Source organism: Callithrix jacchus, chromosome 6, assembly GCF_049354715.1.
Source record: "Callithrix jacchus isolate 240 chromosome 6, calJac240_pri, whole genome shotgun sequence".
Classification (NCBI taxonomy): Eukaryota; Metazoa; Chordata; class Mammalia; order Primates; family Cebidae; genus Callithrix; species Callithrix jacchus.
In genome coordinates, this window is record NC_133507.1 from 13,962,501 (window position 1) to 13,984,365 (window position 21,865).

The 21,865-nt window shown below is 38.9% G+C and overlaps 2 protein-coding genes across 33 annotated transcripts in view; one reads left to right on the plus strand and one right to left on the minus strand.

Moving 5' to 3' along the window:
* The window catches only part of LOC103793610 (uncharacterized), a 592,261-nt gene that overhangs the window by 499,207 nt on the left and 71,189 nt on the right, over positions 1 to 21,865 (minus strand). The gene's annotated exons all lie outside the window — the stretch shown is intronic.
* The window catches only part of LOC118154465 (uncharacterized), a 92,860-nt gene that overhangs the window by 35,483 nt on the left and 35,512 nt on the right, over positions 1 to 21,865 (plus strand). Inside the window, exons 2-4 of one of the 3 annotated variants that reach the window (XM_035303737.3) lie at positions 3,332 to 3,464; positions 4,431 to 4,598; positions 11,971 to 16,191. The exons of the other annotated variants lie outside the window; for them this stretch is intronic. Of the exons in view, the coding sequence (XP_035159628.1) occupies positions 3,332 to 3,450 (119 nt within the window). The 3' untranslated portion in view covers positions 3,451 to 3,464; positions 4,431 to 4,598; positions 11,971 to 16,191. Of the gene's footprint in view, positions 1 to 3,331; positions 3,465 to 4,430; positions 4,599 to 11,970; positions 16,192 to 21,865 lie in introns of those variants that run through there. 3 annotated transcript variants of the gene reach the window in all.

The following is a 21,865-nucleotide window of genomic DNA, read 5'->3' on the forward strand; positions in this document are numbered from 1 at the left end:
TCCCTGGACGCCTCCTGCTCCTTCTTCTCTTCCTCAGTCTGTCCTGTCTTCTTCCAATGTGGGCTTTCACTTGTGCAAGATCTAAACACACACTCATTGGATGATGCCTATACCATCGGTGCTTGATTTTGTGAGCCTTCCAATGCTTGCCTGCATGTGGGATATGAATTCTACAATAAAGATGAAAATCAAACAAGCAAGAACCCAGGAAAGGATAAAAACTCAAGCAAATTCCTTCCACTTCATTGTCAGCTGAAAAAAAGCTATACATAATCAACATTTCCCACATCAAAATCTTGAGGACATCACACGCCTTTTCTTTACCTTGGGTGTGTGTGGTTTTTATGAACCTGAACACAAAGGGTCTGTGACCTGTGGAAGTCAGTGTTATAATTAGTGCAGATTGTTTTTATTACCTCCTGCACAAAGAAATAGTCATCTAAAAAGAGATGGAAAGTTCCACAATATCTGACAATATACTATGCTTTCTTCGAATGTGTGTGTGTGTGTGTGTGTGTGTGTGTGTAAAATTTTGGCAACACCACAAACTTTTTGGTTAATAGCTTTTATTATGAAGTCCCAGAATTCTCCCAGGAGGAATGCTGTATTAAAGACAATGTCTGTTTATAGTGGTAATGTATATTGTTTGGCAAAGCACAGCAGAGTACACAAAACATACATCAAATGACCCTGTGCCTCGTAAACCTGTCCATTCAGTCTAGAAATTTTCCTGTTTAAAATATACACTTTACTGATTATGACAAAACTCATCAGTAATTCCCACACTGCTCTATATCCTTAGCAGATGGAAAAGAGGAGGGGGGAGGCATTATGTATTATGAAGCCGTCATTAAATCTCTACCACTAGGGGGCAGAATGCAGTCTTTTCTACACTCACTGCTAGGTAATCAACCAACACATCATTCTAACATTGAAGACACTTCAAAAAGACTCAGATGTTTAACTATTGTGCTAGTGATCATACATTCATATTGGGCTCCAGGCCAAAAGACAGAAGAAAAAAAATCCAGAGACTTGCAGCTGAAAAGCTATAAAGTGGTGAATTTTACCTTAGAGCAAAACCATCTTCAGTGACAAATTTCAAAGGCCATATGTATGCGATTTTCATGAAAAGCAGACGACCCTAAATTTCTTTGTTTAACTGGAAGCGATCTTCCTTACAAAACGAGTGGGTTCTTTTTTTTTTTTTCCAGTTCTCCCTGTTTATTGTGCTGTTACAAAATTCACTTTCCTTTCTAGCACTACAATCAGAATTCTAGAAATGCTATTTAACGCCAAGGGTTATTTCATTAACACCGCCACCTCCAGCATCTTCAAAGATATCACCTCAGGCACAACATTACTGATGGAGAATGTTTAGAGTAGGCTGATAAAACAGGGTTCTTTCTTTTTCCTTTTTAAATTAAATCCTCCAACCCAACCTTTATTCTATGGTAACAGCCCAAAGTTCCCAATCAAATTTTCCCAAGACAAGACATTACAATTTTTCCCCTGTAATTAAAGCTATAAATGGCTAAAAGTGATGAGTCAATAGGATTAGACACTATTTCTCACAAAAAAATTGAGTTTTGACTCACATATTTGATAGCCACATATTTCTATTTACTTTTTAGGCTCATAGCCAGATAGTTCTAATATAGTTTAGACTACTGTAAAAGCTGAGAAATACACCAAAACCTAATCAGTGGCAGGTTTCCTAGGTTTATAAACTTAAAGAATATTTTGGGGCAGGGTCCACTTGTCAGCTAGACATTCTGAGAGTTTTCAAATTCAAATTCCCATAAATTTTGTTTTTTCAAAATGGAGACAATTTTAGCTCAGTTCCTATTTTCATGAGACTGTGATCCCAGGAAAGCTGGAAATGTCCCCAGAGAAGTACCAGGTTTGACATTATCCCTGACCCCACCTGTGCTTTTTTTAAAAACACAAGATCGTTTCCTAAATAGAGATAGTGCCAAAAGGAGGCACATCTTCCTTTTTGCATCAGGAGTGTTACTTGATACATATCAATATTTCCTGTCAGCGCCAACAAAGCAAAATCTTGGGCTTTATGGTATCCTTAGATGGCTAAATATTGTTTGCTTAAGTCAGCACGTTCCAGACCCTTTATGTTTCCTGACAGTTGATTGGGAGAAGTCCCACTAACTTTCTTAAAGTGTGCAGTCATCCGTTTGGCAGCCGGCTCCGGGGGTTCCACATGAAATCCTCTTTAGATAAATTCATACTTGCAGAGGGTGATTAGCCTTACAGCTTGGTTGGCTCACTTATCTTTAAAAGCTAGACTTTCATGATCAGTGTGGGCCTGAGGTTGTGTTCTATTAACTACCTCTGCTGCAGTCTCAAAGCTAAAAGCTGGTAAAGGAAGATGCAACCTCAATTTAAAAAAAAGAAAAGAAAGGAAGAAAAAGAAAAAGAAAAGCAACTCTTTTTTTCCACTCAAAGATGACAGGCTGAAGTTGACAACCTAATCCTTCAGGCTTGTCTTACTTACTGAAAGGCTCAAGTAATGTCAAAGGAACCATCTGATAACAGTCTTCATGCCAAACCTAACAGCTTTATTGCAACAAGAAACTTTCACATTAAATTTCCATGTGTTTTCTCTCCACACTCCTTCTTAACTTTACTGCACACCCCCCACCTTTTTTTTCCCCAAAGAAAGATAAGTCTTTCCTGCTGCAAAAAAACAAATAGAAACTGCTGTATAGGCCAGCTGGGATACAGTCAAATTAGTGGATTATTATTACCTTGGGGACATTAGAAATCAACTTTGTTATTGGCAGTTCCTGTTTCTGTAAGAGCTGTTAATAGCTAAAATTTAAAGACTGTTTGTCGATCAACAGAATGTTATTTTCTTAACTGGGTAACTGCCATTTTTCTTTTTTACTTTGCAGCTGCTGCTGCTACCTGGCACCAAGTTTACCTAAAAGTTCAACTTCCCTTATAACTAGAAATAAAGCCAGTTTTCACAGAAACATAAAGTGCGCCTTTTTCCAGACTTAGAGTTGTGACCTAGGAAAGCAGGTGGATGAGTTAGGAGTCTCAATCTAAATAATCTTTAGGAAACAGTATCAACTTGTGAAGCACACTTGAAAAGATAATAAATGCAGACATTGTAATATAAGTAAGAGTGGGTCCTTCTTTTCATGTTCTTTGGGTGTTACATAAAGAACGTTTTCAGTAAAATACAGATCATTCTGTGCTTACACTCGTGACATTCTTGCTGGGACAGTTTTACATTTTGAGGCTAAACAATTCATTTAAAAATTTTAGCTCAAGTCCATGGTTTTTGTTGTTATTGTTTTTGTTTCAGTTGAGGATGGTTGTACTTCTCCACGTTCTGAGACCAGTTTAAACAAAAACAAAAAACAGACAACAACCTTGCAAGGAAAGGAATTCAGAGTAAATAAACAGTCTTTTTCTGTGAAGTAAAATATTTCCCTAAGGTAAGTTACTTTTCCAGGGGAATTACAGCATATCCCAATGTAGACTAATAGGCATTTTCTTCTGGTCTGATTAACACTGAGGAAAAAAATAGATTCCTGAAAACAGCCTATTGTATAAATTACATGTCTGATTGGAACAGCAAAATGTCTTTGTTAAACATCTTTTTAAGAATCAATTTTACCCTTTCCTTCCAAACATTTGCTAATTTAATTGTGTTAACCCTTGCATCCACATTATTGGTCATGTGGCTGAACTGATTAAGAACAGATAGGGATGGAGATTTCCACCTAGAGAAACTCTTTTCAAGGGGTTAAGCACCTGGTAACCTGAGTGACAAATATATTGGGGAAAACGGTATTTTTGGTATGATTTCTCACAGTGCATTCTTCAGCTATTTTTGAAAATTATACCCACAAGTTACATCACATCTGTAATAAACTCTGCACTTCAAGCTGCAGAACCTTCCAAGATATTCTGTGGAGTTTGTTGTATTTTCCCCATTTCTATATTTAAAACAAATTTCCTACCCATCCACCCCCTCCTTGAATTCAGGGAAACACAAATAACTCATAAGCTTTCACTGAAATGAGTTTGTTTTGCTTTCATGCCTAGTATTGCTTTTGAAATTGTTCAGCAGTAAAGAAAAGAAAAAGCTGCTGGTATTAGCTTTAAACAACCACCACAAACATATTGTCCTCTTATTTATTCTAGGTTTTATTTCAGCCAAAATTAAGCTTGCAGAGTTATTCTAGAGCCATTGGATGACATACAAAATCCCAACCCCCAAAATATACACTATATGTTTATGACGGATTTTACATACTTAAACATACACACACACACACACACTATATATATATATATATATAATAAAAATATGAAATAGACTCTTTACAAAAGAAACCCTTGAGGAATGTTAAAACTAAGAATTCTGGCTTGGATCTTAAGATATGTCCATTTTGCAGATGGGGAAATTGAGATGAGCGCTCATCCACAAGATTACCCGTCAATGAGCACCAAAAGCAACAAAATCCACTAGTAAGACTGGGAGATTTTACGTCAGGAAACTTACATCAGTATCATCATCCCAAGAAGCAGTATCCAGGCTGTTTTGTCAAAAGTGTGCATGGGAGGTAAGGGCTGGGAAAGATACCTGCAAACTAAATCTGGGGGATGCCTCTTCTTGAGGAGCGAGGGAAAATAACCATGCTCAAGTATGCACCTCTTTGAACAGAAACCCCTTTCTAAGGCACAGACCATGCAGGCTCTGAAGAAATAGGATAGATTATTTCAGCTCTCTCAGCTGGGAAGTGTGTTTGGAAGAGCATCTTCCTAGCTGCAATAATAAACAGCTCCAGCTGCAAGAGCTTTGCTAAACAAGCCTGGGCAAAACCGTCCAGATTCCTTTCCTTTGACCATCTTAGATTTCCCCTGCAAGAGGCAAGGCGGGGAGCCAGCCATGGAAATATCCTCCTAGCCCTGCCCTGTGCAGCCCTGCGCTTCCCTAGGAACACACGCCCTCCCCCAGCCCGCCTCCTCACTTTTGTTTTATTTACGAATATGTTGCCAGAATTCCAATGAGTTATCTATTCTGTGGCCCCGTCATTTTCCCACCGAGGCCTTGTCGCCGGCTGACTCAGGGTCCAGTCGCAACAGTGAGAAGAAAAGAAGAGAGCAAAAGAATTCTTTTCAACTTTTTTTTTTATGTTTCACTCACTTCTCTCTCTGTCTCCCCCAGGCCTCCTCCCCTCTCTTGCTCCCTCCTTTCCCCCACTCCCCAGCCTCCTAGACTCTCCTTTACCCCCTTTATGTTACACGATCGCTCAAATTGAAGCTCAGGAGGGTCCTATAGGGAATGCATAGGAACCCTGGGAGAAAAAAGCCCCCAACAAGCTATACACCAGATGTATAACGTTATATGGTCAAACTGGCAAACACAAAAGCTGAAAAACAAAAGGCGTGAATTAGGGAGAGGCATTCAAAGGCGTGTTTTCAAAACAGCCCAGCCAAGAGCCTGGATCCCCCTCCTGAGACTAAATGCTTGAAAGAAAAGGTGCTAAAGAAAGAAAGGAAAAGAAAAAAAAAGCCCATTTTTTCTAATTAGCTGAGGCCTAACAGGCACTGAATTTCGCAACTAGTTTTCATCAAGGGGGTTGTGGGTTGTGAAACTGAAAAAAGATGCTTTTGAAACCTGTGATGTAGGCCCTTTCTTGGACCAAAGCTAGTCTCTATCCTTGGACTTTCTGGGTTCTACCTTGCTTCATATCTTGATCCCTTTTTTGCACCCTCCTCCCCGCAAAGTACAAATATTATCTGGGCTTAAAAAGAGGGCAGGACGGAAAGCGACAATGGCCCTACCCGCCCCTCTTTCTGTCTCTCAGGCAGGGGGTTTTCCTTGCCAGCCACAGTCCTGAGTCTACGAATCTAATTCCAAAACTCCGCAGAGCACCAAAGGGGAGGGGAAAAGGGAAAGGTGTCACTGCAGACGTACGTGTGTGTGTGTGTGTGTGTGTGTGTGTGTGTGTGTGTGTGTGTGTTCTGTAAATGCTGGGATTAAAATTAAAAACCCTCCACCACTGTGATTTTAGATATTTGGAGGATGGTCTCTCGCTGAGCGTTTTTTCAAATGCAACAAGGCAGTGATTTCCAGGCAGCAAGGTATATTCCCAGAGCAAAACGGTTTTGCTCCTCCTGCGCCTTCAGAAAGGACGCACACAAGCAATGTGAAATTTTAAAAGTCTAATTTAAAGTGTATCAAAGGTTGTTGCAACCAGAGCATCATTGGTCCTCTGCTGCATGAACAAATTATGAACTTGCATTCTTTAATCACATTTCTAATAGGAAAACAAAGCCGAACTCGTGGGGGAGAGTTGGTGGGCCGCCTGCGTTTGGAAGGGAGGCAACTTTAATTGCTGTGCTGTCTGGCTCGGATCCCTGTGGTCCTGCGTGGTGTGTTTTAGTAACAAACACTTGTTCTAATGAATTGGCCTTATTAGGGGGCTCCTCATATTCTTTTATAAAGAGCAGAGCTATTCTGAACTTGTGAATGCAACAGTCTCTTGATATTCTCACACTGAAGGCTGTAGTGTGGGATTGCATTCCCTCTCCTGTATTTTCATAAGGCTCATATTTTTTAATGGCAGAAGAGTGAGCAGTGGTAGAAAGATAAGAAAACTACAGAGCTTGCAGTTACCTGCCATACAGGAGGACCCAGAGCCATCAAAGAGGCTTGCAAAATCATTATGCTAAAAATGTATTTGTGTTCATAGCTGAACAATTCAGATTTTAGTTCAGTCACCTCCTGGCACATTTTTTTTAACTCGTGGCAATGTATAACATAGATTCATTAGCTTTGATTAACCTTCTTTAACTCGAGTTAAAACCCTGCTGTAGGCTGCTCAGCTACCAATGCAGCCTTTAAGATACTTTATCATGTTTAAGACCCAATTACTGTTGCACTGAATAAGAATAAAACATCACAATAAAATGTGGTACAAACAGCAACTCTAATGCACACAGCAAATAATCATTAATTTACAACAGCAACTTTCCCATTTCGATGTTTTTTATCTGATGGTGCACTTAATTCAAGTTGAATACCTTGGAATTTGATGCTGATATGAGAAACTAGCTCCCCAGCTGTATTGACTGCTAGCGTTTTTTGTTTTTTCTGTCTTTTAGCCTTAGTTTGAAGACTCGAAAGACCCTTTTAAAATTTTCCAAGTAAAATAAAAAAGGGAAACTAAAGTTAGAACAGGGTCTGCAGAACTAGGTTTATAGAAGAGAAGGGGGGAAAGAGAGAGAGAGGAGACAAAGAAAATAGAGAGAGGATTTAAATGGTTGAAACTTTAAAATTTTAGAACAATTTCTTATTAATAATTAGAAATATTTCTAGTTAGAAGTTGTAAATATGAAAGAAACACAGCCCAGTAAAGTCAGCATTGAGTTAATTCAAGGAATTATTTATATGATATGCAAACTTCTTAAGAGAGCTACGGTGAGGTCTATTTTGTGTATCTTGTAAGAAAAGGGAGCTTGAGAAGAACTCCAGCACACAATGAGTTAATTTTGGACAGGAGTTGACTGAACAGGGAATAATGAACAGTGAGATACTGCAGCTTTCAGGCAAAACAGAGTAACAACAATTAAAAAGAGAGAGAGGGGGATAAAGGGAGAAAACAATCTCCAGTCAGTTAACTAACAAGAGCGGCCCAGTGTTTGAAACAGATAAAACAGAGGCCACCAGGAACGCTGCTGCCGCCGCCGCTGTGGCTTTATGCTTGGGTGTGGAGAGCATTACAACATTTGTGAGCCAACTGTTTGTGGGTTTCTTCTCATCTGCTTTAAAATATTTGGTTTTGCCATATTTCCGTAAGAACCACAACCACACTCTCCTCTCCAAAAACCCCCCACAACAACAGATGTGTGTTCTAAAAGGAAATAGAGACACTGATATAATCAGACACTAGTTAGAGTGCTTTCATACTAAATTCTCCAGTAAATTCACAACAACAAAAAACTCAACTGCTGATGGAATTAATCTAAGATCCTTGATTATTTGAAGTTCTAAAAGTTTTCATTTTGCATTTTGTTTTTGAATGTATAGCGCTTTATTTATCAAACTGCCGCATAATTTCCCTTCAGTTTGAGGCTGTGATTGTGAAACAAATAAATTGAAGCCTAAGGGACTCTTCTCTCCAAATTTAGTTCCATTATCACTTTAAGAATGGACACTACTTGATGATACAAAAGGGATGTATGTAGCCGGTTATTTAGTTGCTAACTCAGCAATATGTTGGTTAACACAGCACTCCCCAAAGTCCTTTTCAGGGTTGTGTTATCATTGGAAGTCTCTGTTTGTGTATATTTGTGTACCTAGGTGCATGTGTGTGCGAATATCAGATGTTAAATGGTAGCAAGATCTCTTCTAAATATTTAGGATTTACAATTTTAAAGAGAGAGAAGAAGAAGTTTTGCAGAAACTTAAATTAGAAAAACATTTAAAATAAGTGCACACTTTAAAATAAGCTAGAATGGGGATAGTAGTGATTTTTCAAATATCATATCAATTATATGCCCTCTCTATAGCTATGATTTTCTTGTATGTATTGATATGCATTCACTTAAAGTATATTATGTGTTCTACATCACATTAGATATTCTAGAGCATAAAAGAACCTCAAATGCATTTGGTTGCTTTCTATAGTAAGTAATTTTGGTCTTTACAGAAAGTCTTTTGGCCACAGTGCAATAGCCCTTAACTGTGTTTGACTGGGAGAAGTTTATTTAATCTTCTTCCTCTGCACATACTCTTAGAACCTGTCCATCCAACAAAATTGTAGTTGGAGGAGAAAAGTTGAATTGTGAATTTAAAAAAATACTTATGATGATGATCTTTTTGGCTTCCTGCCTCTATATAGAAGCTGGAACCACTTAACACAAAACTACAGGTCCAGCCCTGACATGATTGGAACTCATCTTGACCCTGGGTAAGGGGAATTCAGGGAGCTGTAGACCAGCAGTTCATCAGCCAAGCATGAAGTCCCCCTGGCTGCTGGACAAACTCTATTCTTATTTCTAGAGGCTGGGTTCAAGGTTGATTTCATAGGACAAGGCTTTAACTCCTAGTCTAGTTTAATGTGCTTCATCCTTTCCATGTGCCCAAGTACCATTCATTGTATTATTTTCCTGTATATGGAAATGGTTCTTAAGCCTGTTCTGAGTACCCAACAACATGTTCTCTTAGAATCCATTCTTAGGGCTCAAGACTGTAGTTTCATGGGATCTATTGTGTTTGCCAGATGCCTTCCATCTTGGATGTCTACCCATGTCTGTTGCTAGACAGCTGTGGAGCCCTATTTTACATGGTTGCTTAGTTATCTACCAGTCAGCTACTCTTGGACTGCCTACAAGTTCAAACTTTTTAAATATCAGCCCCTGGTGGTTGGTCAAAACTCCAGGTTCTGGAGAGTTCTGCTTTAGCAGATCTCTCTCATAAGCTTTTGAACAGGGCAGAGATCCTAGCACAAGGAGTAAAGAAAGATGAAAAGAAAACAACAGTACTATAATCAAGATAATTGGGATCTTCAATAGGCTTCCTTACACATATCCCTTGGCTTCATTACCTTATATTAATAATGTCTCATAAGTTCTTGAGTTTTTTGGAACTATCCTTGTAATGCCAGTCATTATGTGTCTACCAAAGCTATGGGAATTTTGTCTCCAGCTTTCCAGTCTACTCCCAACGCTAGCCTGGCAAAATCATTTTATAACGTCGAACCCAACAAGGAACATCAATAAACTTTATATAAATTCAGTAGTCATTTGCAACAGTCAATGACAGAGGCAAGCTGGCTAATTTCTAAAGGAAGTATCCCCCCAGTCTGATATGTGGACGTTTAGAGGAGTAGGGAGAGCCTTTTCCTGAGGCTCCTTTGTATACTACAAAGAAGCAGAGCCCACAGCATGTGCTCCATGAATCAGACCATGCCAAGTTCCTCTGCATTCCTAATGTGAAAAAGTACATGAAGCTTCACAGCAAATTATTATCTTAGAAGGCCCACCTGGATGGTATCAGTTTTCACTTCCAGACCCTCCTAATAATTGACCTTTGACACATATCCAGGTGTCATCTTAGATCACAAACAGGTAAGGTAGCAATAGGAACAGTGATTTGAATAGCAGCCCTTTGCAAATTTCCATCTTAAAACTTTTAAATAAATGGTTCTTAAGCCAGACTGCAATCAGAATCATTTGGGAAACTTAAAAATAAAATTAAAAACAAAATAGATGCCGGGCATGGTGGCTCACGCCTGTAATCCCAGCACTTTGGGAGGCCAAGGAGGGTGGATCATGAGGTCAAGAGATCGAGACCATCCTGGTCAACATGGTAAACCCCATCTCTACTAAAAATACAAACAACTAGCTGGGCATGGTGGCACGTGCCTGTAGTCCCAGCTACTCAGGAGGCTGAGGGAGGAGAATTGCCTGAACCCAGGAGGCGGAGGTTGCAGTGAGCCGAGATCACACCATTGCACTCCAGCCTGGGTAACAAGAGCAAAACTCTGTCTCAAAAAAAAAAAAAATTTAGATGCCCAAATATCACCCACTAAACTGTTGAGTTCAATTGGTCTGATGTGAGGGTACACATAACACCCTGATTAGGAGAGGTTCAGGGATTGTTAATATTCCACCAGAACAGAAGACACTACATCTTTAGACAGCTGAATACCAACACAACCATCCCTTGGCTGAGCAATGGGAAACCCAAAAGTACTCTATACTTTCGTCTCCACCCAAGCTCAGTTTCTCATGCCTGTAAGATCAGCACTTTCTTCCCTAATCAGCTGATAATAGATATCATAGCCTCACCTACTATAAGTCACACCCATCTCTGAGGACCTAAGCTATATAATTAAGACAGAGGTACAAGTCTTTGGGCTTTCAAGGCCAAGTTCCCTTAAGTCCCAACTAACCCTTGCTAACTACCTCTCTGATTTATGGAAACCAGGCTCTTCCTTTGCTGATCACTGGCACCCTAACTTATTCATGATGAACCACTGAAACCCACCCTGGCTCTTCTCTTTTTATTGTCTGCTTCTATTCTTTGAGAAGCTGCTGAAACTAACTGCTATGAAAACTGCTAGTAATTGGGCACAGTTAGATTAAGGAAACCCTTCAGGTAGCCTCAAGGTCAAAAAACTTTCCATGCCAAGATCCTCCCAATGACAGCATCCTCTCTTCCTTCTTCTCTGCTCCCAATTTCAGCTCCAGTCTGTTGGAAGCTTGACTTCTACTCCTAGAAAGCCAGAAGCCACTAAAGGATTTATTACACATCAGTTCAGAGAAATAGAAGTGAAATCTTCTAAGAACGAGAAAAATTTACACCAATTAGCTCTTCCCCCTTCCTCTGCCCACATTTTTTTTCTTTGATGATGTTACAAATGCCTTGCACAGTAGTTGAGGTAGCCTTATGCTTGCTGGCTTATAATCTGTTTACAGAATGCTGGAGATTTCTTATAAATTCATGGGCCCAAACAATATCCAATACTTGCACGGCACATTATGGTTTAGATAACACTTTTACATGCATTATCTCATTTAATCTTCATGGGGAAAGTGGCTGATTTATATAGATATATATATGTACATGTACACACACACATATATATATGGAGAGAGACAGAGAGAGAGAGCCAAACTTAACTACACAGCATTGTTGACAGCACAGAATAAAATGGTACTAAGTGAGGTACCACCCAGGAACTCCATAGATTTCTTTTGTATTCCTCTCCAAAATGTGTCCACTGCTTATATAATGCCATTCTATACAAGACAGTCACCACATTATTTCTCTCCTTGTCTCTTGGTAGAAATAATGCATAAAGTAGGAAGATTAGCTGAGTGATTCTTACAGTAGCTTCTAGTTAAGTCCCTTCTTTGTTATTCTTCTTTACACATTACCTAAGCATAACTTTGGATGTCACTGAATTATTTTTTCCCTAGGAAACTGCATGTCTTCAAGTACATCATTGGCTGAAAAAGGCACAAACAAAAAACGCAATCTGATATTAAACTTAAGTACGGTGCAGCATTATGGATCCCTCCCTTCTGTTTCAAGCTCTCATGTGGTTGTCTCAGCAGCGATATGATCACTGATTTAGTCTGGGATGTAAACAGTGTAGCTTTAAGGTAACCTATGCACTCTGAAAATGTCTATGCTAAGATTAACGTAGTTCGTTAGGTTTCCATAATTTCCTATGCTTGATGACTCATTCACAAAAATGAAAAGCAGACTTAGGATTTGTGAACCAGAATTATGTAAACCAAATATCTAGCATATCTGGGTTAAAATCCAAACTCTATCTTTTTACTAGCTCTACATTCTAGTGGAAGTCTTTGAGGTATAGTTCCCTCTTCTATAGAACAGAAAGAATACTACCTGTCCCTTAAAGCTTTGTGAAGGTATAGTACCTGGCACATAACTCTTAATAGTTTGTAGTTGTTCATATAACGGTACCAGTAGTAATTATTCTAACTAGACATTATAAGTTTTACTTAATAATACAAAATAAAAATCACTACCAATAAAGAACTCCTGCACCTTCTACGTCCTACCCCAAAATAATTGAACCAAACTCTGCTCTTGTTTCTGGACAACTTATGGATCAAATAATGAATCACGACATTTAAAAGCTGAATATGTATTGGGAAAGTGCTCACTCTGAATGTGGAAACACATTCTAACATATGTAAGAAGGTAGATTATCAATTCAGAGTATCCCTCAGGGATCTCACCAGAGAGATATCTTTACCACTGCCACCAAGTTTCAAGTACAGGACTCTTCCTCATTGTAATCAAACCATTTCTATGTACAATTCACTCACCACTGTGGGAAGGTCCATCTTTCATCTTAACACCAAACAGACAATAACAAAATTTGTGATTAGGATAATCTGGATCTGATTTTCATGCTCAAAATGTAGGCTATTCATAATACTGGTCTGAAGCATTTAGCCACTCATTGAACAGATATGTTAGGAGCAACAGGCATGGGCTGTGTTTTTCTAGGCACTGTGAACACAGCAGCCAACAAAGTCAAAAACCTCTGCTCTTAAGGGACATGAATTTCCAAATGGAAACACTTAAGTTTCTCTATTTATGAGCTAAAGCTAGTCAAATCTCTCCAGAAGTAAGGTAGCTGAGTAAAGTGATTCATGATCTTTCCATAGAAGCCAAATCCTCGGGGTTGTACCTCTTTTAGATAAATGATAGTAAAAATAAATCAAATGTTAATTAGCTTGCATCCCAATAATCCAGTCTCCATCACTGATGGTCATTGTGGAATCTGCATACAGAGGCAGTTGTATACAGACGACAGAGGCAATTCTAGCATGTGACACACTTCAGCACACAAAGGTGGAAAGATGTAAAGTTCCTGGTTGATTTACCTTTGGTGTTTGTGGGGAAATATCAAGGTCATAAAAAGCTTCTAATAATCCCTCCAATCCTCCATTCCATTCCCTAATTTTTATGCAATGGCATTTAACATTTTGAGTTTGCTTAAAATATAATGTGTGTTTATTTTTAAATAAATTTAGCTTTGATACAGTCAATGAAAGTCCAACACAAAACATTAAAAGATACAAGAATAGGTATTTGAAGGTTTGGTGCCTTTCTCAGACTCTGCAAATTACTTGAATTAGATTCAAGAAAGCAATGTACTCTTTCCTGTCCTGATATAAACCAACAAATAAACAACTTCCAAAAGCCCAGCTCTACAGACACAAAACATCTGGATGCTTTAAAAAGAAATCCACATTCTTGGCAGTGTGTCCAAACTCAGAATCCAGATCTTCTGACGTTCACACATCGCCACTGTAACAAAATGCTACCCTGTCATGATATGTCTCCGTAATATCATGTCAACATTATCTTTCCTGCAGAGCATCTCCTTAAAAAGTTGACGAGCTGAGTGGAAATGTAGTTTTATCCCATTGGGTCCTGGAACTTGATCCTATTTGTTCATTATGCACAGAAGGTACTCTCTGTAATATGCTGCGCATGATGAGAATGCTTGAAAAGGTCATTGACTTAGTTCAAATAAACAAACGCCTTCTTTATAACATTCTGGCATGATAGAGAATTCGAGCAGTGAAAAGACTGTAGAGTGTAAAGAAAAAAGTCCCAGGCCAGTTCAGTTTAGGTTTAGGGTAGGACTATTCTTAGTGTATTGAAAGATGGCCTGAAAGAAGGGAGTGGTTGTAAAATGAAAGAAAGCTGGCCACATAGTCTAGCTTTAAAATAGAGAGAGATTGAGAGTCAATTTTATGTCACTTGTATCCATATAAGTTCTGATGGGTAGAAACCATTGCTGACCTGAGAACCTGGCCCTGCTTTTCTCAATGCACATTTTCTATCACTTCAAACTTTGTTAATAGAAGGAGACAAGAGGGCTCTTTAGGAACATTTCCAAAAGCATCATGATGACAAAACTAAAGCAAAACAACTGACCGGTAGGAGGTTTGCTAATTTAAAAAGCAAATTCCTTTAAAACATTTTCTTAATAGATCTGTGTTTTGTACTTTTTAATGAAGGACCTATAACTCCTGGGATCTTTTTGCATAATTTTATTTAGTCCTCACGATAATCCTAGATGTACAGTAACAGTAGTGTGTATACTATACATATATATACATATATATATGTGAAAAACTGAGCTGCTGGGTTTAAATAACTCGCCCAAAGTCTCCAGCGGTGAAGTCAGAATTGAGCTTCAAAACAGCCTTTTCTCCAAAGCCCAGTCTTTCGGCTACCCATAATGCCTATTGACGATGAATCAGAATGAGGCTGAGATGTCCCCAGAAGAATTTCAGGCCTTGTAACTGACAACCAACTGAATAGTGACATTAAATTATTTTTCAAGTGTGGCTTCACCAGTTGCTGAGTTCATGGACTCTGAAAAGAAATCAGGTGTGAAAAGAAGTACTCAACATGTTTGCAGTGGGCTTTAGCTAAAGAGCACCTTGAAAAGCCAACTGCTAGATTTATGGGGAAGGTCTTGCCTAACGAACTTGTGTAAGTTCCCTGCAGATATTATAGCATGCTCAGCCAGGAAACAGGCTGGATTCTGTACCCCATCAAAGAAAAGCATTTGATGAGACTTCACATCAAAATGTACTGCTTGCAGTCACAGTAAGGCTGTGGTGAGTCTCGGAGACCAAAATAGGGCTTAGAAAGAGATGCAGTGAGATGACTTCTCCAGCCTGAAAGAAGCTTCCAGCAGGGCAGCTCAGGGGACGGTTTTAACGAGCTCTCATGTTTGCATTAGTAGCAAATGACTTAGGGACAAAAATGTCAAAATGAACATTCTCAGGGCAAGGAGAATCCTCAGCAGTAGCATTAGAAGTCCAGACCTCTCCGTGCTTATGGTTTTGTTGCTGTTTTTCAGAAGGTGCTGTGAGTGGAGAGTGAGTCAAAACCTTTGCTGGGGTGCTCAAAAGCCCACCCAAATGTCCACAGGCATCTATGGGAAATGGAGAATGGTTGGGAGAGCTCTCTCCAGAATTCCTCTATTCTGTAGTCCAAGGATTACTCATTAGAGACTAGCACGAGCAAACCAGTGAAATGCAAACTTAGGAGTTTAAAAGAATAAATGGTGATTTTCTGACCTGTTAGTAAGAATGAAAGAAAAATAATTTTAATTTGTAAGTAATGAACGTTCATCTACATTGCATTAATTGGGCTTAACCAGAGAGTTTTTGTTTACATGTGTTGGGCAAACAGTAGGAATGAAGATTTTTAATAAAGAAGGAAGCCAGAAACACACACACACACACACACACACACACACACACTCTCGCACATACCCCAAGTAAGAGAATACGAAGATACTAAAAGATCAGACAAAACATAATCATACTTATCAAAACTGTTTTAATGCAGTGGCCTATTCGTTTCAGAATATAAAATTTATTTTATTTGTTGAACAACTTGGAGCTTATTTTTTAATCCTTTCAAATAATGGGAACTTGAAACATACTCTGCTGTGTATAAGATATATCCGATATTAGAAAATCATATATATCTGTACTGGCATGGACGTCCTTCAAAAAAAATCATATATATCTGTTAATACATATTCAAACATACTCCTAAGCAAAAATATATTTATGTGTTTATCTTGATGATGTAACTAATAAATGTTGTCACATCCTGTGTCTCAATTTATCCTCACATAAAACAAGTGAATTACTTATTATTTAACTTCCTCAGGCAAATTTCAAATATTTTTTGGATGTAACTCCAGAATTCTTGGTTTGTATCTCTAGGAAAGATCTTAACACACTCCTGCAATGAATTATATGCATATGGTTCTCCCACACTGGGAATGCCTAGAGGAGAGAAATTGTCTTCTTACCATATTTTTATCTATTGTTCATGCCTGGTCCATATAGACCCCTAGGTTTCACTAGAGAGATCCCAAGACAGTAGGTTCGAAGTTAGAGAATGGGAGGATTTAAAGGCATATCGGCAATACTGATGCACTCCCTACTCAGCTTGACATCTGGAAAACATTTTGCTGTCTGCCTCATCTCCAGTGCCTTGAACAGTACATGTTTCTCTGGAGCTCCTGAAAGGTTTGTTGAAGGTGAGCATACATCAGGCATTCCATAATTTAGCAACATTCCATAATGTGGCTGCTAGTAAATGGTAGGTTCAGGCCTTGAACCCAGGTGCTCTGTGTCATGTTCTCAACGTTGTAAGAATAAATCCCTCCCTTGTCTCAATTAAGATTTCCAAGCTGCCCTGGATTGTTGTATATATATGTTTACTTTATGGGATGGCACAGAAAGGTGGTGTAGGAACACAAACATAATTAAAACATGTAAGTTCACCTTGGTCAGCGTTTTCTTTTCTCCTTTGCATATCAAGCCTGAACTGTGGTACCCAAAAGTTTCATATTAAATTCAACAAGGATTTACTACTACTGCCCATCTATTAAGTGCAAGAAACAGTTGCACTTAGTAGGAATACAAGAGTTTTTTGTTTGTTTGTTTTGTTTTCTTGAGACAGAGTCTCACTCTGTCGTCGGGCTGGAATGCAGTGGTGCAATCTTGGCTCACTGCAACCTCTGCCTCCTGGGTTCAAGTGATTCTCCTGCCTCAGCCTCCAGAGTAGCTAAGACTACAGGCATGCGCCACCACACCCAGAAAATTTTTATATTTTTTGTAGAAATGAAGTTTCACCATATTGGCCAGGATGGTCTTGATTTCCTGACCTCGTGATCCTCCCACCTCAGTCTCCCAAAGTGCTGGGATTACATGCATGAGCCACCATGCCAAGCTTATTCTGCCTATTTGTTGATTGCAGTCATGGTAGGTTCTTGCTCCTCCCTGAGCTGCTTTTGCTTTGAATAAAACTGTGGTGTCATGGAAAGAACAAGAAGCTCTAGGGTGGGGCACGTGTTTTCAAACTTATTACAAGAGGGAGCCTGGATGATAGTATCTTCATAAACCTTTTGGAGCTGATGTGCCCTTCTGTCCTTGAGATCCAATTAAATTTACTTTCTGTGAGTTACATGATAGAAAGCATTACATTGTACATTTTAGCAATTTCAGCTTATTCAGATCAAACAAAAATATTAGTTGATTGGACTTGCTACAGTTTATCTCTAGCACCAAGGGCATGTACCTAAGGTGCCATCCCAACTATTGCCCTGACATTCCGACATCTATATTTGCTGGATCAGGCGAACTATAGTTTTCAGTCTTGCTCCATTTCATCTCCGGTTGTGTAGACCCAGCCTTAATGTGCCTAAACCAAATGAGGTGTGTTTTCCTTCCCCATGGAACTAAACGCTTTAAATAACTAAGGGACTGGGGAGAGAGGGAGACAGAGAGAGAGAGAGAGAGAGAGAGAGAGAGAGAGAGAGAGAGAGAGAGAGAGAGAGAGAGAGAGAGAGAGTGTGTGTGTGTGTGTGTGTGTGTTCTAAATTCAAAAGGAAAAAACAAGGTAGTAACTACTTCTATAACTGGGAGCTAAACAAGTTTGTGGAGAAAATACTTGGTCAACTGTATAATTTCTCCTACTATTAACTATCCAAAACAAAGAATTAATTAAAACTATATTAATACAGATAATGAAGACTATTTTCTTGTTTGGAAAGGGGCATGCTTTATGGATATCTGTTCTATAAGGTCCATATTTGGACAACCATCAGTTTAATTTTTAGTAATCTAAAATGCTTAACTTAAACTTCATTTCCCATTTCTGCCAAAACCAGTAGGATAAAAAATATCATGAAGGGGTATGAGATTTCCAGCTTACATTTCCAGTCTCCAGAGGCTTGAAAAACTTCATCTATCTATCTGAATGCCTTGGTTGTGACCCAAACTGAATTTGAACTTTAGATACTTGAGAGTGACCCATCACTGTTTAAAAGTCCAAATTGGCCAGAGAGAACCCTATGGACCATTACTTCATTGTTTATTCTTGTAAATTATAAACATTTTTTTAAATTCCAAATTATGAAGTTAGAAGGGGATATTTTATATCTCTCAGCCACTGTCATTTTCTTCTCCCCTTCTTTGGGTGTTGGCCATGTTATCTATGAGTCTGGTTGGTAAAACAATCAGTAGCATTGACAGGATGATGTAGTTTCAGACTTTGGCCTGAAACTACATTTCTCAGCTTTTCAGTTCTCAGGAGACAATGGAAAATGTACTTAGCAAACAATATTTAGCTGTACTTTAAGTAAAATCATGACTTCAAATGCGAAGTGAAATAAAGCATAACTTTCACACTGTATGGTGGAAAGACTATCATATGCATATCTTTCTCTCAGGGTATCATTGTGACAGTATAGCAATAGGTTTATAATTACATATATACACATATATATATACACACACAATGTACTATAAAGTAATAACTGCATCATTGTTCTGGACAGGGGTGAGATATTGAAGTCCTAAAAGCAAATACTAAGGCAAAGTTATCAGAGTGTAAACTGTAGAAGTAGAAGAGAAATAGAAAGAAGAAATGGAACTGTGAAGTATTTCAAGGAGAAAAGACACTATATGTATGAAGCACCCTCAAAGCTCCCAATTCCATAAATAAGAGTTCTTGCCATTATTTTACAGATTAGGATTCTGAAGCTCAATAATTAGCAAATATGGAGCTTGGTTCAATTCTGTAGGTATATCTGGCTTGAAAAAAAAATGCATCCCTACTTTTTCCTATTCAGTTTAAAAGATTAATGCTGGGACAAAGAACAAAGAAGAATTTGGTACCATCAACTGAGAGCTGGTCTGGTGTGGTAGTTGGTAGCAATAGTAAGTTAGTAACAAACATGATCAGTTCATGTGACAAGAAGCCGGCTGGTGGAGACATCAAGAACACAGTCAGAAATACAGCAATTTAATTTAGGAGAGGGCTTGGAGCTAGAGATGGAGCCTCTACATTTACTTGGTAGCTACAGTAATGAGAATTGTATGAAGAAGAATTAGAGATGAAAACCTCTTCTCAATAAAAATAGTGGTTAGAAGCAATGAGAAAACAATCTTGAGTATTATCAACACCATGGAAGTCTTACTTGTTTGCTTACTGTTCTAATAGTAGAGATGTGGACATTTTATGTGTTAAAGTAGTAGTCCAAACAAGTTCTACATCTCAAAAGGTTTGTAAAGCGTTAGTGGGTATTACTCAAAGTGAAAAAAAAGACAAAGTTATACTATAAAACATTTAGGAGACTCTAATAAAAGTAAAGTGAATGAGGTTCTTCACTATCTTTAATTGGCTATTTGTCTTACTATCCAAAATGGCGACATGGCATATCATAGTTCCTAAGTTCATTTGACTACAGAGTCCAGATTTCCTGGAGCATCGTCTGGTAGTAGTGTTACTTGAGAGAAAAAGCCAATAAGGAGGGAATGGTGGAACGCTGGAGATGGCAGGGTATCCTTGATGGATCTTCCGAGGGGACAGCAAGGGAAAAAAAATTGAGAAATCAGAAAGGGAGGTCTTGAGGGTGTGGGGTGGAGCCTTGAATTAGAAATCGTGGCATGCACAGGGAACAGCGACTCACACCTGTCATCCTAACACTTTGGGAGGCCAAGGCAGGTGATCACCCGAGTCAGGAGACCAGCCTGGCCAACATGGTGAGACACCATCTCTACTAAAAATACAAAAATTAACTGGGCATGGTGGCAGGCACCTGTAATCCCAGCTACTTGGGAGGCTGATGCAAGAGAATTGCTTGAACCCAGGAGCTGGAGGTTGCAATAAGCTGAGATTGCACCATTGCACTCTGGCCTGGACAATAAGAGTGAAACTCCATTTCAAAAAATAAGAAGAAAAAAATCACTACACAAATATAGAAGCAACTAATGAAGACCTGCAGACATGCATTGAAGGAATGAGCACTATGTTGTATGGACTAGGGGGCCACTATCTTCTCAATAACTCAGCAGTGAGGTCTCCTTCTGAGACCAAGGAAAAGTGTTGAGGTGTGGGGATATATTATAGACTCTTTACTACGGGACTATAACAAGAACTAACTGGATGTGATACTGATGGAAATATTAGTGATGTCCATATCCCATTCAGCATGAGTAGGCATCTTGAACGATGGCATGCAGAAATTTGGTGACTGGTAAATTCCAGCTGAGAACAGATATGAGAGATGTGATCAGATGACAAGGAACTTGGCTGGTAGGGAAAATAAGGGTGCAACGTCTGACTAGGAATTGAGGTAAGAGGTAAATTTAGATAGGCCAGAAAACTTGAAATGGTGGAAGAGAGGTCACAGTGAGAAAAAATCTGTCCCGTTCCTGTGAGTAGTACAGAGAAAGGACATTGCTGTTAGAATGCAGAAGCTCTGAGAGATTTTGGAGATGGAAAAGTTCTAAATTACATCACATTGTTTTGTTTATGTATTCTTATGTTGAACAAAACTGTATGTCCAACATATCCTGCATATGACCTTTACTGGCAAGAAATGTACCAGACACTAGAGAAATGAAAGTCAGTAAGAAATGAAAATTAATACATACAAAGCCTAGAGCTGGATACAAAGATGGAAAATTTAAATCCAGTGCCATGAATGTTGTCATAGAGATATGCTCAAGCTATGGTCCTTTGGCCTCTACTGATTGGGCTTTGTTGGCAGTGCCCATACCTTTACTTTCTGACAGTTACACGTTTCTCTTCTTCAATCCTGCCTTTTTGACCACCACAACATGGAATTTTTTCTTCTTTATGATGAATGAGTCTAGAAGAGGTAGAACCATGCCTTGCGTATTGACTACTCCATTTATAAATTTATTTTTCATTAGTAATCTTTCCATAATGCTAACATATATGTCTGACCATTTGATAATGCCAAAGCCTTGGATACATATTATTCCATAGTAATGAAGATCCATAACTGCTCCATGAAATACCCAAAGCAAGTAATGTGGCTTCCAGTTTCCATCCAAATATAAAGTAACCTGGAGGGGTTAAATGGTTCATGAAAGTGCCCATAACTTTTGTCTAAGGTCTCAAGAAATAGAGCCAGTCATGGGGATCTCCTATTGAGCTCTTGCCACTCTGCCATCTTGGGCTGTGGCAGGGACTCAGTGCACTTAGGATAACTTAGTGAATGCCCAAATAAACAAACATACGTTTTTATGTTTGATTTATGGAAGGTGGATGCACATCCCAAGGCATGGGCTTAGGTGGAAGCATGAATACTCTCTAGAATCACAAATAAAACCAGGATGTAAGAAATTATAGCAGAGCTGCCCTGGTTCTCCATATGTCCTCAGGCATCTACTTTATTTGACTCTTCTCTGTGCTGTTGTTAAGCAGAGAGAAAGTTTTGTCTTAGCCCAAAGGCAGCAAGGGCAAGAGCCA